This window comes from Sardina pilchardus, chromosome 15 (genome assembly GCF_963854185.1).
Source record: "Sardina pilchardus chromosome 15, fSarPil1.1, whole genome shotgun sequence".
Taxonomy (NCBI): domain Eukaryota; kingdom Metazoa; phylum Chordata; class Actinopteri; order Clupeiformes; family Clupeidae; genus Sardina; species Sardina pilchardus.
Genome location: NC_085008.1, coordinates 12,352,427 through 12,368,452, shown reverse-complemented (window position 1 = coordinate 12,368,452; position 16,026 = coordinate 12,352,427). Strand labels below are relative to the sequence as shown.

Sequence of the window (16,026 nt, the reverse complement as noted above, 5' to 3'; positions counted from 1 at the left end):
TTGGAGAGGAAGTTGTTATGTTGCTTTCCCAGTAAAAGGATGTTTGTGCGCTTAAATGTTTAATGTCATATGGAGCAAAACAAACAAAAAAACAGAGGCACATCTGTTACAACAGTTTGTGGGTGGAAATTCATACAGTGTCTGAATTGCTCATTTTGGTGTCGCATCATTTGAAAGTCCACCACTATAGTGTAAAGTAAATTATGCTATAAATTTGACACGTACATTTTTTATGTCAAGATACACCAAGATGAAAACACAAGCAGGCGTGAAAATGGAGTACTGTACGTAAAGTAAAAAAAGAAAGCAGTTGTGTGGTCATGCTTTAGACTGCTGCAATAAAGTGCGTCTGGCTTCCTCTGAGCTCCGCAGTGTGGTCCCCCACGTCTGGTCTGATTTGGGTCAGGCAGGACCAGACGGACCCCCTGCGAGGCTGTCATGCCCTGTACCAGGCTGTGGAGTACCCCTCTGGCCTGGAACCCACTCGGACACACCATTGGGGGGTCACCCCCCCACCAGCTGGCGTTACACGCAAAAGTCTGCTCACGCGGCTCGGAAGCGGGGGCCCCTGAGAGGACCCGGGTGAGGACTACAGCTTGCATATAGGGGCTGGAAGATGCTGCAGAAAGGATCGCTTTAACTACAGTGCAGAGTTATATGTCATCATGGTTTCACATGCACAGAGGCATTCTCACTGAAAAGTAGTGAACACACGCATTTTTATTGATCATTATTATTTTTGTATTTGTTTATTTGGATAGGGACAGTGCATATTAATGAACATCAGTACACAAGGTAAATATGCTCGAGTTAGCACCCTAGCTTGTTTTCATCTATTGTCCCCAGGCAGATGCATAAAAAAACCCATAATAACAAGTAACATGCTTGCAGCACCCTCAGGTTTGAGAGACAAGACAAACACTAACAGACTAACACAACAGATAAGACATAAAAAAGCATCTTTCACCTGCTGTCATCAGTGTTTCTTCAATTGCTTTTTTTGTATACTAAATGCCCGGGTTGCAGCCAGGTGAAGCAAGACTCCACTGGTCTGCCTGTACTGTATGTGCACCTGTGGGAAGGGCTTAGCAGACATGGCGCGTGTGTGCATTTCCAGTAAGCCTGCGGGGTGGTCTGCATGTATGAACGTGTACATAACCATATGCAAAGGGCCCAGTGGGCGGCAGGGTCCTGCTGCTCTGCGCTCTGACTGAACTCGGCAGGAGGCTCCGAGGTGAGGCAGCCTCAGATCAATGGGCCTGAAGGTCAGCCGCTTTATCTTCCCCAGGAGAGGAGGAGGGAGGAGGGAGGAGGCGGAGGGGGAGGCAGGCATGGAGAGCCAGGGTGGGGTGGTGGTCATCTCACAAGCTGGAGGGGGATGTTGTTTGCCCACAAAGGCTGGATCAGTGGCTGGGTGAGAGGGAGAGACTCTGCTGGAGGAAGAAGAGGAGGAGGAGGAGGAGGAGGACGAAGACAACGCAATGGACCACAGTAATTACAGCAGTGAAATTACAGCAGGGCAGACACTAGCGCTGGATCGTATGGCATCGACCCGCTCGCCCCCAAACCCCACCCCACCCCCCCAACCCTCAGGAGTCTCACCACCCCCTGCCTGTCTGCCTGCCTGTCTGCCTGCCTGCCTGTCTGCCCGCCCAGGGCAATGAGAGGAGCACAGATGTTTGTAGCCAAATCACCACCCAGAGCCCCACATCGCCTCCTTTATTTATGAATAGCATTTATCAGCAGCCTGGGGTTTATGAGGCTAGTGTAGAAATGATGGGCCAATTCAGGCACACGCAGAGATGGAGGGAGAGAGGAGAGGAGAAGAGAAGAGAGATGGAAAAGTGAGTGAGAACGAAGAAGAAAAATGGAAGGAATGTGAAGCGTAGAGGCAGGAGCCTCCTATTCCTAATTAGCCCCTGACCGCGTGTGTATGCCATCTGGGATGGTTGTTGTTCCTCCCTCTAATTCTTTCTGAAAATAAAATCCTCATTTGAATTAGCAGAGGCCCTTGTGTGTTCTGAGCCCTACCATTATATTGTCGTTTAGGTAGTGTCCCTTTATTCTTTCCTGTTATTAATCATTCTAGCCATCCTCCCTGGGTGGTGGTAGGCGGGTTTTTTCTTGAAAACAAAAAGAAAAGAAAACAATATTTACAATGTAAAATATACAGTATTTAAATTGGCCTACACTACTGTATTTTAATGTTGGTCATGATGGTGGTGCTTGGAGAGTCAATTGTTGTCTATGGTGGTACTCATTGTGAAAAGTTTGAGAACCACTGACTGGACTAAGCCTTCTTGTGCATCTAACACTGGCCTCTCTTCTACCCTTACTCTGTGTCTGTCTCTACCACCATCTTGCTCTGCCTGTTGTTCTTGCTTTTCATGCTCTGCTTTTCTGTCAGTCGCCCAAACCTCCCTCCAGTTTGGGCTGTTGGGTATTCAGAGAAGAGAGTCTCAGATCTCCCCATCCATGTCAGTAGCAGCCATCACGCAGGACTTCTGACACGTCCTTTCCAAGCATCCTCCGACTGATCCTCCCTCTCCAGATCCCGGCCTGCTGTCCCAGATGAAAGCATGCGATTGCAAAGATAATGATTTGTGACTTGATTGAGTTGAATGGTATGCTCACTCACACCCCCCCCCCCCCCCCCCATGCAGAGCTTGGCACAGTTTCTAGCTCTGCCCTGTGTGTGTGTGTGTGTGTGTGTGTGTGTGTGTGTGTGTATGGGGGGTTCATAGCTGTCTGCTGCCCTTGATGAGATGAACACACCTCAGTGTATGTTTTTTTTTTGTTGTTGTATCCCTTCACTCTTCATCCAGCAGGAACATCTGTGGCAAAGTCTTTTGAACAAACTGGGTCACCGTAGCCACAGTCGTCTGGTGCATCTAAAGAGTCACCGGGCTCCAGTGCTACCCACAGCGCGGTGCATATTAGGACAGAAAAACCCCAGGAAAAGAAGCAGGCAGCTGGGCACCTCTCTCTAGGAAGCCTGGGAACAGCGTGCCCGTCTCCAGAAGCAAGCATCACGCAACATGCAGCGTTCACATAGTTTGAGAGAGAAGCAGAGGAGAAATAGTCACATGCCAAAGAAAAGCCAGTATGATCACTGGCAATAGGAAAGGAGGACACGCTTGTGAAAGCATGTGTTACTCTGACATACTGGCTGGCTTGGCTTGTAGGTTTAATGCAGAAAATGTTCTCTGTGTTTGTGTGTGTGTCTTGTAATTCTTAAATAGACCATCATTTAGTGTTACAGTTACATTGCGTAAATGTTGCATCAGATGTAACATTACTAGAACAAACTTTAATCAGACATGCTCTGGCAGTCCTTAGTCCTCATTATTTATTCATTATTTATTTCTTAAGAATTAGATGTATTTCATCTGTCGATTTTTCACCTTAACTGAGCCGGCTAGGTTTATACGAAGGAATTAAAATCTTTTCCTCTCTCAGTCTACTTCAACCTTCACCCTCCACCTCTCTCGCTCTCTCTCTCTTTCTCTCGCTCTTTCTTTCTCTCTCTCTCTCTTTCTTTCTCTCTCTCTCTCTCTCTCTCTCTCACCACACTGGCCCTGAGAGTCTATTTATACAACTCTGTTTCCTAATTTTCCAAGTGGCAACAGAAGCCTAAGGGGTGGATGATGATGCTTATCCTGCCATCTGCCCCTACTCCCAGCTCTTGGATTGGGTCAAGAGAGGGAGACGGATCCCTCCCACCCAACCTGAGTCCCTCCATCAGACCCTCTAACGAGCTTGCTCCCTGTGCGCGCACACACTGAGGGCTTCTTGTTCGCCTTTAATTGCTATGGATCTGCCAGACTAAAGACGGCCACTCCAGAAAAGTGTGTTCGCTGCACATCAAATGATCGCAAGGCTGTGGCTTGATTTTTTAAGAAGCCTGCAGTCATTAAAAGAGAACTCTGTATGTAAGTGTGTGTGTGTGTATGTAAGTGGTGTGAGTGTGTGTGTGTGTGTATGTAACCTGTGTGTGTGTGTGTGTGTGTGTGTGTGTGTGTGTGTGTGTGTGTGTGTGTGTGTGTGGCTTTGTCTTTGCCTGTCTATTTTCCATGAAATATAGTTAACTGCAGGCAACTCTTTCAATCGCCCCTGTTAAAAGAAGCACAAAGAGCCACTCTGTTACAGTGACATAAATGGAACTGAAGGCAGCTGTTTCCCATCACAGAGGTGTCACATCCCACAAAGTGGTGATGGCCACCACTTCACTCAGAACAGTTGTACTGTTTTGACCACAGCCATTTTAAATACAGTGACAAGCTAATTAAAAGTAATATTCATCAAAACCAGGCGTTTTTTACTGCCAAAAAGCATTAAGAGGATATGGTGTTCAAAGCGTGGTTAAGGACTCTCTTATCCCCACCTGAGCAGTAGTTCTGTCTGAGCAGCGGGAGATGATGAGAGGCAAATTGATGTGCAGGTGACCAGGGAGGCCAATTCTCCTCTCCCGAGTGGTGTTAGTTGAGTAATGATGCTTTTAATTTGTAATGACACACGCTGTTAATTTAATCAAATTGTTTACAACTCACCCTGTCAAAGGGATATTTCCAGACCTCTCCTGATGTTGCCATGGCTCCTCTTTGGTGTGAATTGAGAGGGCAGGATATTTGGATTGCACGGAAGTTTGAACAGAAGATTTCACTGATATTTTCCCCTCCTTCGTTTTTAAAAATAATTCCGTTTACGCCATGGAGGTATAATAAGAACTGGAGAAAGTGAACAAGTCCGCCCCCATTCATTTCAATGGAAATGCTAGGCTTCAGGCTTCAGGCTTCAACCATGGCTTCAACATGGCGTTTCAAGGGGCTTGTTTCCGGTGCCATTTTACTTAGCCAAGGCACAGAAGAAAGTTGTTTTTTTTTTTTTTTTTTAAGCATTTGTGTAAACCATGGGGTCAGGATTTGACTGATTAGATACTGTACTGTAGATAGATAGATAGATAGATAGATACTTTATTGATTTGGGGATCTATCTATCTATCTATCTATCTATCTATCTAATCAGTCAAGTCCTGACCCCCTGGTTTACGCCAATGCTAAAGAAAAATGGGGTAGTATGTCACAAACATGTCGAGCAAACAGGTAGCCAATCAGAGCTTTCAAACAAACAAGGAAACATCACTTCACAATGCAAAAACACTGCCTGGCCCTGTTTACATGCAAACATGAAGCCGGAGTTTTTCCAAATGTCCACTCCTGCACTGTGTGTGTAATTGCATTTCTTTAATGGCACCGGTCACTGGCATCAGTAACACTACTTGTACATTATGCTTAAAACAATTTAGGAATTGAACTCGATCTCAGTGCAGCTCTGATGCCGGTTTGTCAAAAGGTCATCAGCTACTTCTCTTTCTCAGTCGTCGACACCTCTCTGAGGCCATGCTCTGCCCATCCTTGGGATCACTGTAACCGGCCACTGCTGCTTCTCTGATTGGGTTGTGGCTTTGTAGCGTGGGCCTGCTGACTTTTGCAGTGGGATAATATATAAACATCAACAGATCCCAGCTGGGTTAAGAAATCCTTTTAACCTTCCAACGCCGGGAAACTAAACCCAGTGCCTGCGAGGGGAACTATTTTAACAGTGTGCGGCCGCTCTGCTTTACTCTTGTGCTATCAGAAACAGAGCTGCCAGAGGCATGGGGGGGGGACGTGCATGAATTTCTGGTCCCCAAACACAATCTCCCTTCAGCAGCTGCGGCACAGGGGGGAGGGGGGCACCTTTGGTGGGGTAGCAGATTGCTCTGAAGGGCAGGCAAAGCCATGTGGGTCGCTGGAAGATGTTTGAAGTCGGCAGTAAGACGGGAATGAAAAGCCAGGCCGATTGGATTAGTCCTTCGATGCTAGCGTCAGATAGCACCATTAAGTGCTGACTGATGTTTTGTTGCCAGCTGATTGGCTGTTCCCTGACTAGTGAAAGCGCTTGCTTACCTGGGATGGCATTAGGTAGCGATGCTCTTAGATTTTTCGGCGATTGGTGATTTGGTTTCTGTAATATTGTAGTGCTGTAGAGCTCTGTGTAAAAGTTTTTTTGCATGTATATGTTTTGTTGACTTATTCAAGTTTCATATTGTTTAGTAACATTAGTTTGGAAGTGCTTGTAAAGTAACACAGTGTAGTTTCTTTCTTTCTCATTGCCAATTAGCCCCCAGAATGCCTGATATATGCGATGTGTATTGTTACGGGTTTGTTGTTGTGTGATTGTATCAACATGAAATTGCTATCAGACGATAAAATCCTAAGAAGTTGATTATCGACATCAGCAATCTTTTATTATTATTATTTTGAATTTGCTGATATGTGACCTTCCACGGCGAAATCAGTCACAATGTCCAAATTTTCAAAATCAAAGTTATTACGTTTTCAGGAAGGGGCATAATCAACCTTCAAAACGATACCTATATCTAATGAATTGAACGTCATATTACTGGAATATAAACATTGAAAGGAGTTGAGTTCATCCTGTCATGCCAATAGAAAAACGGAGAAATCTGCCTCTGAAGTTAACCGTCGGCTCAACACTCACGAACGCTTTGTAAGGTCGCCGCTATTACACGTTTTACGGTACTTGTATCAACGACATAGCACGCGGATGGCTTGGTGGTTGTCAATGAGTGCGTTTACCGTAAATATTGGAATAGAGGGGCAAAAAAACGAGACGCCTCTAACTTCCTGCTTCCTCTAACTTTCTCACCTCAACAAACTCACGTTTTTAGACTACAAAAGGTCAGTTTTTCGGCGAAATGTATTCACGGCCGTACAGTGTAGACCTCCCACTGTTTCAAAACACTTACAAAAAAAAATCCACGATTTTAGCACAAGTGACATAAATGGCCATTTTTCTCAGAAACGCCTGTTGCGACAAGCGACTGGTTTTGCCGTGGAACGTCACATATATGGAGCATGAGCATCATCAAGTAAATAGAAATATCTAGTAATAAATTAAATCTGTCAATGGAAGAACCATTGTGGTGGGATGCCGTTATGGTGGGGTAATTTACTGAAATTAATGTACTGACGTGTTATAATTTCTGCCCAAAATTTGAGACCATGCAGCAATGTGTTGCAATTTCGAAACCGGATTTCTCGGGACGACTTATTTTACAGACATACTTTATATCTTTATATTCTGTAAGGTCTGCAGTTTATTGTGACATGGTTTGCCATGTGTTGAGTAAAGAATTTGTGAGATACTTCACTGAGAGCAATGGGTGCGTTTTGCCGTGTCCAGAATGCAAAGATGATAAAATGTTCAATGTGAATTCAAAGATAATTTTCTCACAAGCCATTGTAAATTGGAATATTGGAAAGCTTAGATTTCACTTGTCCGTGTGTTTGTGTGTGTGCAGTTTTCAGGAAACAACTTCAATTACATTGTAGGGGAAACAATGATGTGTATATTAATAGGGAGGGAACCATCTATGATACGCCGTGTAGCTGAATAAAACATGCACACTTCAGTCAAAAAGTCCCCTCCCCTTCGATTCCCCTCCAGCATGTAAACACAGTAGTCCACTAGAATCATCATATTGCAATAGCTCGACTGTGCATGTAAATGTACTGTGTGTTAAACACTGTGTTTACTTTGGACTCCATCAAAGTGGACTGTCCATATTCCTCTAGTGGATTGTCCTTATTCTTTGAGTCTCTGGGCTCATCTCAACTGCAGATTTTTCCAGAGGAATGTTAGAAGAAGTGACTGTTGGCTGTCCTCTAGGGCTAAGTCTATGACACTTCATAGATGAAAATATGTTTTATCTTGTTTTATCACAAATGCACTATTTCTCTTCCCCTCGCCTTCCTATGCTGTTGTATTTAGCAATCTTATTTCCATCCTCTTTTCTCTGTCCTGCGTCATCCCTTTCTTCAGCTGTGAGCGCTCAGGCCTGTTCTATCTAGCTTCTCACACTTGTCCTCCCAGAACTCTGTGCTGACGGTCTTCCTTCAGGAAGCATTTGCAGCAGATTAGACACACAAGCTTCTTGCCTGAATTGCATACAGGCATTCAGAAGCACTGCTTTGAAAAGGGGAATGAGGGAGACTGACTGAGGGTATGGTTTTGGTCTAAAGCCATGCTAGTATTAGTACCCCACCAGCTGTGGTTCATTAGTGTTTCATTCAAACCAATTTGTAGGCAGTGTTTTAAAAGTGGTGTCATAAAATTGATATCTGCATTGTTTTACAAGCCTCTTGCTGAAGTGACATGGTATGAGGTTTGGTAGAGTTTGTTATTGAGGTGACCGTTAAGTGGTAGATGGCACTGGAATTACGGGATTAGATTCAACTTTATTGTCAATGTGCAGAGCTCAAGTACAAAGTCAGCAAAATGCAGTTAAAAGCAGGCACCCAACGTGGGGCTTCCCTTGGTAGAGTAATCAAAAGGACATTTGGGTCATTCTCTGCCAAATCAAATAGAATCCAGGAAAATTGTTGCTGCACCGTCTCAGATTTGGCTCAAAGTTATTCATAGTGTTTTAGGCCCCACCCGTAAAATATTTTTCCATAATTCCTGTGTTTTCCTATTTTCTTCATTCTTGATTTTTAGCTATTACAAATGCCTGATCTTGGAAGCCTTGGTCTAACGTTGCACTACATCCGAACCTGTCTACCAATCTAAAGTGCTGACCTGAGCCTTTAGGAGTGGAATTATCGAGCTGCCCGCTTTTCGCCCTGATGTTTAGCAGGCGGACATGTGGCCACATAAACTCTGCCCAGTGAGGGTGCTGCTGCCGATCGAATGCACCCCCTGTGCTAGACAGAACTGTTGTTCATCTGCCACAAAGCCGAGGCAGCCGCTGGTTCATCAAGGCCGTCTCTCTAGTGTACTGTATGCGTCCTTGGTGAATGCTTCTCCAGTGCTTCTCCAGTGTGAACTATGCACATTTTTTTTAGTTTGATTTATCTTAATTTAACAGCTTCGGGGTCGTTGGAATGGTTAGATGACTTTTTCCAAGTTGAATGGTGGCTGTCTCGCTTCCTCCTAGCATCTGTGAATGGAAATACCAGCCTCACAACTTTGGTTCGGCAAGCCACCAGCCTCAGTCAGAAAGTCTAGCGGGTGGCAATGTAACAAATTGCTTTACGGCACTACACACTTACACGGCAGGCATCGGCTAGAACAAGGTAGCGATGGAGTTTCTCAGACATTTGTCATCGCAAGATCCAGCGAAATGAAGCAGAAAGTGAGTTTGGGACGCATCATGGTTTGGGCAAAATCTGCGAAGGTGCTGCATCAACCTTATCTGATTTGACACGGAATGACCCAATTGACAGATTGAGAAGTTCTGTTAAATGTTATATAAATAAATATGATTTGTTTTGAAATGGTACCATTCACAATATTTACTCTGTGTGCGTTTGTGTGTGTCTTTTTGTCTTAGGACTCTGCACAAGAGGGAGTCATCACACGGGACATCCACCGAACCTTCCCTGCTCATGACTACTTCAAGGACTCCAATGGCGATGGCCAAGACTCCCTCTACAAGATCTGCAAGGTGAGGTCATTGTCACAGAATGTCAAGGTCAAAGAGTCAGCTGCCCGTATTTCATTTCTTCAGCATGAGTAGATCTGCAAGTGTAGTTTTGTTAGCTTATTCTCCGAGACCCATCCTCATGTTTTAAGTTGCAGCCGTTCACTTACTTTTTACTGCTTCTGATAACGGAGGTACATTGTGTATACTGTACCTCAGTCATCTTAGTTTTGTTCCATGTACAGTATATGCTTGGGGATGCACAGCTAGTTTGTAAGTGTGAAGGTGCAGTTAAACTTCATCTGCAGCCACAACCAGTCATCCACGTCATTTCATTGTGAGATGAGAAAGGTTGAGCAGACACACTTTTATTTAGGGGTAAGGCTGTCAAGATGTACAGTATACAGTATGTTTTTTGCAGGGATATGAACAAGTGCTGTTTGGACGTGGCGTTAATTCCAAGACTGTTGTAGGTGTGGATGGTTCTGCTGTACTGCTGTCAGGGAGATGGCGAAGTGTGTGTGTGTGTGTCTGTGTGTGTGTTAGTGTTAGTGTGTGTGTGTGTGTGTGTGTGTGTGTGTGCGCACTCAAGACACAGTGGATGTGTGTCTCTCATCTCTCTTGTTTAAAGCGTCTTTGAGAGGGGCTTAAGAACTGCTCCATTTCCTGATTGGCACTGGGAGATTAAAGAAGACTAAAAATTGCCAGTCAGGCTTTCATATTAGCCAAGGGCTGAGACAATTTCCCCATTCGCCCAGGGTGTGATGGGACATATTCTGAAACACAGACCGAGTAAAGCACACACAGACATCGCATTGTTGATCCTATCAGTGGATTATGTCAACAGGCAGTAGACATGACGGGAATGTTGGCATGAAAGGAGCTGTCAGTTAAAGAAATGAAAATGAGGGAGGGGGACAGTGACTTTTACTTGTTTTTTTACTTTGTTTTATCCAGGTTTAACTTTTTGACCTCTGGGACTGAGAGTGTGTTCAGGTTTTGGCTGTGGAGTGTGTGTTTGTGGGGTTTTGTTCTGTGAGATACGTTGCTGGATGATAAAATGCTAAAAATCACAACGTATGCTCACACTACGGAAACTGGTGCCAATATCTCAAGCCCTGCTCTGCTTAAGCCTCTACCAGTAACTGGGCTTCGGTGTTTTCATTATGAGGAGGAAAAGCAGGCGGGCGTTTACTTTCTACTAGATTCTAATGCTTTCAATAGCTCATTCACCAGTTTTGTTTTCATTTGTTAATGTCTTTCTAATGCCAGTTAATGTTCTCGTAAACATTAAAATATTCTTATGCATTTGTCTCCAGACCAGCATGAGCAGAAAAACTTGGGCTAATTTTACCATATCAAGCAAACCTCACAGACTGGTGATAAGTGAGCTTTGCTTGGTTTAACGGCCAGCCCTCCGAAAATGTCCTTTAATCTGTTGACTCTGGGATTCTAACTGCAGATGCTCCTTCTGTTGCAGGCCTACTCTGTCTACGACGAGGAGATTGGCTACTGCCAGGGACAGTCCTTTTTGGCAGCCGTTCTGCTGCTTCATGTACGTAAAAGAGATTGTATACACACACACACACACACACACACACACACACACACTTGCTCAAATACACAGGCGCATAAGCATAAGCACATCGCAGCCATCACACTCAGAAATCGAACACCACTCAAACACTCATGCACGCACTTTAATCATTAATCAGGCATGCATACAGCTACAGCTATATTGGGTCCACAGACACATACAGTATGCTTGCCTACTGTACATGCATGCACAGAAAACGGCATCAAATATGAAAGGTGCACACCGTGCGAGAAGGCTGGGGTCAGCATGTGAGGGAGGCAGGCAGAAGAGAAGGAGGAGGAGGACAGAAAGAAACAGAGGAAAGACATTTGAGAAAGAGCAGGTAAAGAGAAGACATGTTGACAGAGACAGAAGCTCCTCTAAGGGGGTCAGAGAGGAGAGAGATGCCAGTAAAGCAGAGAGGCGTCTGGGTGCTCTGCTCTCACTCTAGAGCTATTTGGTTCTTAACGTACTGTAAGTGTCTGGTGGGCGCCGGCCTTAAGCCCAAGGCAGCCATTAAATGGAGCTCTGGGTTACAGTTCACCTGTGCAGTTCTTATTTGGTGTAAAAGCGATCAGATCTGAAGCCAGAAAGTAAAAGCTATTTATTTACCACGGATAGATCCAAATTCTCCCAAAATAAATGAATCACTGTGACTTTATTAACTAAGATGTAATTTCCTAAAATGATAGTAACTTTTAAAATAGTGACTAGAGAGCTGTGTGACAACTGGATATGCGTGTTCATGCAAAGCTGCAAATTCTTCCTGCATTGCTGCCTGTCTCCACAAAACCCTTCTTATCCGTGCTGCTCACAGAATTAGTGGCAGAGCGTAAGCGACCAAGTTAAAAAACGGGCTTTTCATTTTTCCTCCCTCAACTTGTGTTGTCGCCAAGCCGTATTGGTAAATACAAGCTGCACGTTCCTTTCATGTTTATGTTTATTTAGCAGATGCTTTTATCCAAAGCAGCTTGCAACAATGGAAATACTCTAGTAAGTAAAGTAAAGTCAAATAGAGTTCAAATCATAATTATAGACTACTGATATTAACAGTAATAGTGACAGTGATGATAGCTATAACAATAACAATAAACATTGTATAAACATTAAGCGATTGATATAAGATATTTTTTGTAAATCTAAAAAAAAAAAAAAAGGCTTCCTGGTTCGCATGTAAAAATGTAATGAGTGGGATGGGGGATTATCACACTTGAGTTCAGAGCAGCAAAATGGACCACATCAGCCTCAGAGACCGAAAGCAAGAGAGAGGATGAAGAGACGAGAAAATATGTGATGACAAAGAAGGGAATGAAATGAAAGAGGTAGGTGGATACCACAGACAGTGGGAGGAGGGGTAGAGGAGGATAGGGAAGGTCTTGCAGAGAAAGAGAGAAATGAACAGATAGAGGAGAATAGGCAGAGGAGGGCTGAAGAGCTCCTTCAGAATGCTTAAGGGCGCGGAGGGTGTCAGGAATATTAATGGTGTCGCACATCTACCTGCAGGAACCTATTCAGCGCAGACACACACACACACACACACACACACACACACACACACACACACACTCACACACACACTCACACACACACTCTCTTTCACTCTGTCACCTTCATTTAATACCCCCTCCCCACCTGAACATGCATACAAACTCCTGTACACATATGCATACACACCATATACACTGGATGTATACAGTATGTGTATGCAGATGGCATTGGCCTGCCCTAACACACACACACACACACACACACACACACACCACACACCACACAACACATCACAGAGACATGGATGCACACTGTCATACATACAGTATATCCATATTTCAGCATTATTTTTACACATACTAACACAGATAGGTACAGACTCACCCTCTGGCACTTTCCCAAGAGAACTCAGTATTCTCCCTCTCTTCTACAGATCTTTCACATATGCTCTCTCTTTCTCTCTCTCTTTCTTGCTCTCATTCTCTCTCTTTCCTCTCTCCAAAGCAACAAATGTGGGCCTTTCATCGCAGCTCACACAAACCCAACCATGACAGCCCGTAAAGCCTAAGGATTTCTTTTGTCACATGTTCCCTCTTCTTCTCCTCCTTTCTCCCTGACCACCTTCATGTCCTTCACTTCACCTCTTTTCTCTCTCTCTTCACATCTCTCCCTCTGCTCATCTCTCTCTCTCCCTCTCCCCACCTCTCTCCACCTCTTTTTCTCTCTCTCTCTCATTCTCTGTAGATGCCGGAGGAGCAGGCCTTCTGTGTCCTGGTGAAGATCATGTATGAGTATGGACTAAGGGCTCTTTACAAAAACAACTTTGAAGAACTGCACTGCAAGTTCTATCAGCTGGAGCGATTGCTGCAGGTAAAGACCTCTTGGCTGGCTCTCTGACAAAGCCAAATATGAAATGACTACAACTACAAATATGTACCATTAACAAATGCAATATCTCTTCAGTTGCTTATTAAAATACATTGACTCCATATGCGAAGTTGTTTTGTTTTGGTTGCCTTCAGCTTTGTATTCTTTCTCTTTGCCTCCCTAAAAGGTTTTTTTTATTATTATTATTATTATTGAGCTCACAAACACTGTGTGGGAAATAGTTTCTCATACCATTTTGTTCCTGAGATGTGGTATAGATTTTCAACCTCCTTGTGTAATAGTGTAATAACATTGAGGCTAAATCTGTAAAACTTATCCAGAGCATGAACAGTGAAAGTGAATAGTTGGATCGATCATTACTGAGGGCTATGCATTATTTTTAATTAAAACCAATTTTGAGATTCAAGCAATATTAAAGCTTATTGCCCAAGGAGATTCTGACTTCAACTTTATAATAACGAATGCAGAGAGTAGATAGAGGTGGTGCATTTAGGTGTCAGAGAGTTTGACGAAGGTATTTGGACAGGTGGTTTGACCTCTGGGATGGATGTGAGTGAGAATGTACAGTACAGTACACATTTGGTGCTCATATATGGCTTTACCCGCGGCACAGCTAAAAGCTAATGGCATTCAGCAGCCTGTTGGGCTCCTGGGAGTGTCGAAGGCATGCACTCTGTGTGTCCGTGGATGTCGGCGTGTGGATGAGTGTTGGAACAGCAGTTCATGTGTGTGTGAAGTGGCTGTGTGTGTGTTCACGCTCCCTCCTCCTCATCCCTGGTGAGTGTCTGGAAGTGGACTGCTCTCTGTCTCGGTGCGCGGCGAGCTGTTAGGCCCAAATGCAGTGGAAATGGGCTTTTAATTCCAGCGCTGGAATCCAGTTAGGGCTCAAGTGTGGCTGATTGGGCACTAGACAGAACCCTGTTAGCATTGACCAAGACGCCAACGGAAGGGGATTAACATCGACTGCTACCAGCACACCAAAGCATTGGAGTCTCTCTCTCTCTCTCTCTCTCTCTCTCTCTCTCTCTCTCTCTCTCTCTCTCTCTCTCTGTCTGTCTCCCTGTCTCTCTCTTTCTCTCTCAAGCCATCTTTATCATTCCATCCCCGCAATACCTTCCTTCTGTCGGCCTGATGACTTCTCCTCATTCTCCAGCATGTTCCAGTGGAGCAGATGAATATGCAGAGCTGTGCTCCAGTCAGCCGGTGTTAGCCTCTTGTCTCTGACTGGCTGCTGCTGCTGCTGCTTGAGTTCACTGTGGTGTAGTGGGGGCTGACACGTTAAGATGCTAATTTCCATTTATGCAGTGAGCCATTTTGGAAGTCTGTCAACACTCTTCATATCGGCTGGTATCTGCTCTCTCTCTCTCTCTCTCTCTCTCTCTCTCTTCTCTCCTCTCTCTCTCTCTCATTCTTTCCTTGTCTCTGTCTTCCTTGAGTTCCTCTCTCTGTCCGCTCACTCGTCCTCTCCACTTGTTGTCTGTCTGTGCTGTGGGTCTCCTCTCCAGCCCCCAGCTGAGACTTGATGTACTCCCCTATCCATTTAGAGTAGGGCCTTCTCCCCCGAGGGCTCCGCGTTCTCACTGCTTTGTTTTCTTCTCCATTTGTTCTAATGGAGTTCTTGAAGACGTGCGCAATACTTCAGTCCTCTCTCTCAGTCTCAGGCTCTCTCTCTCTCTCTCTCTCTCTTTCTCTCTCTCTAACTTCACATCTCCTGTCACACTCCGTTTCCCACCTGTTTACCTTTTTCCGACACCGCTTATTTCCTCACCCTGTTTTGTATCCCTCCTTCTCTTCCCTTCATACCCCTTCTCTGCTCTCGAATTCAAATTAGGTCTATTGACTATATGTGGTTTACCAAAACAGTGAGTGAGACAAACCAGAATGGACGTGACAGAAGGGGGGTCCTCCACCTTTTCTCTTCCGATCTCACTGCTTCCCCACAGGAGTTGTGATCCAGCTCATCCCTCACTCTGTACCTCTCCATGTGCCTCTCCCTCCTCTCCTCTTCGCTTTCTCTCCTCCTCCTCCTCATCCCCTTCTTTCTCTCTCTCCCTCTTGACAGGAGCAGCTGCCGGAGCTGTGGTCCCACTTCGAGGAGATGAACCTGGAGGCCCATATGTACGCCTCCCAGTGGTTCCTCACGCTCTTCACCGCCAAGTTCCCCCTCTGCATGGTCTTCCACATCACTGACCTGCTGCTCTGTGAGGTACGTCTGCATGGTCTTCCACATCACTGACCTGCTGCTCTGTGAGGTACGTTCCTAGGCTGGGTGAACCCTGCCTGAACTGCCGCCGAATTTGGATTTCGCCCGGTAGCTCAGACTTGGAAACCTGCACATCTATCTCCCCTGCTTCCTGCCCACAACCTTTGGGTCCAGTCACAAACTAGCTTATCCAAAAGACGCACCGGATCATTGGTCTGATTGGTTGAACGGTGCCCATTGATCACGCCTCTTGTGCAGTAGAAATAAAGCGTACACTCCCCATACTAAGTGTTCAATCTTAAAAGATTGCCAGACTAGTACGTTCCCCCCCTGCTTGGTCTTCCACATCGCTGACCTGCTGCTCTGTGAGGTACGGCTCTCCCT

The 16,026-nt window shown here is 45.0% G+C and overlaps 1 protein-coding gene across 3 annotated transcripts in view; it reads left to right on the top strand.

Moving 5' to 3' along the window:
- The window catches only part of rabgap1l (RAB GTPase activating protein 1-like), a 99,226-nt gene that overhangs the window by 58,299 nt on the left and 24,901 nt on the right, over window positions 1-16,026 (top strand). For all 3 annotated transcript variants that reach the window (XM_062556343.1, XM_062556341.1, XM_062556342.1), the window contains exons 14-17: window positions 9,398-9,511; window positions 10,968-11,042; window positions 13,296-13,421; window positions 15,502-15,645. In XM_062556343.1, the coding sequence (XP_062412327.1) occupies window positions 9,398-9,511; window positions 10,968-11,042; window positions 13,296-13,421; window positions 15,502-15,645 (459 nt within the window). The remainder of the gene's footprint in view (window positions 1-9,397; window positions 9,512-10,967; window positions 11,043-13,295; window positions 13,422-15,501; window positions 15,646-16,026) is intronic.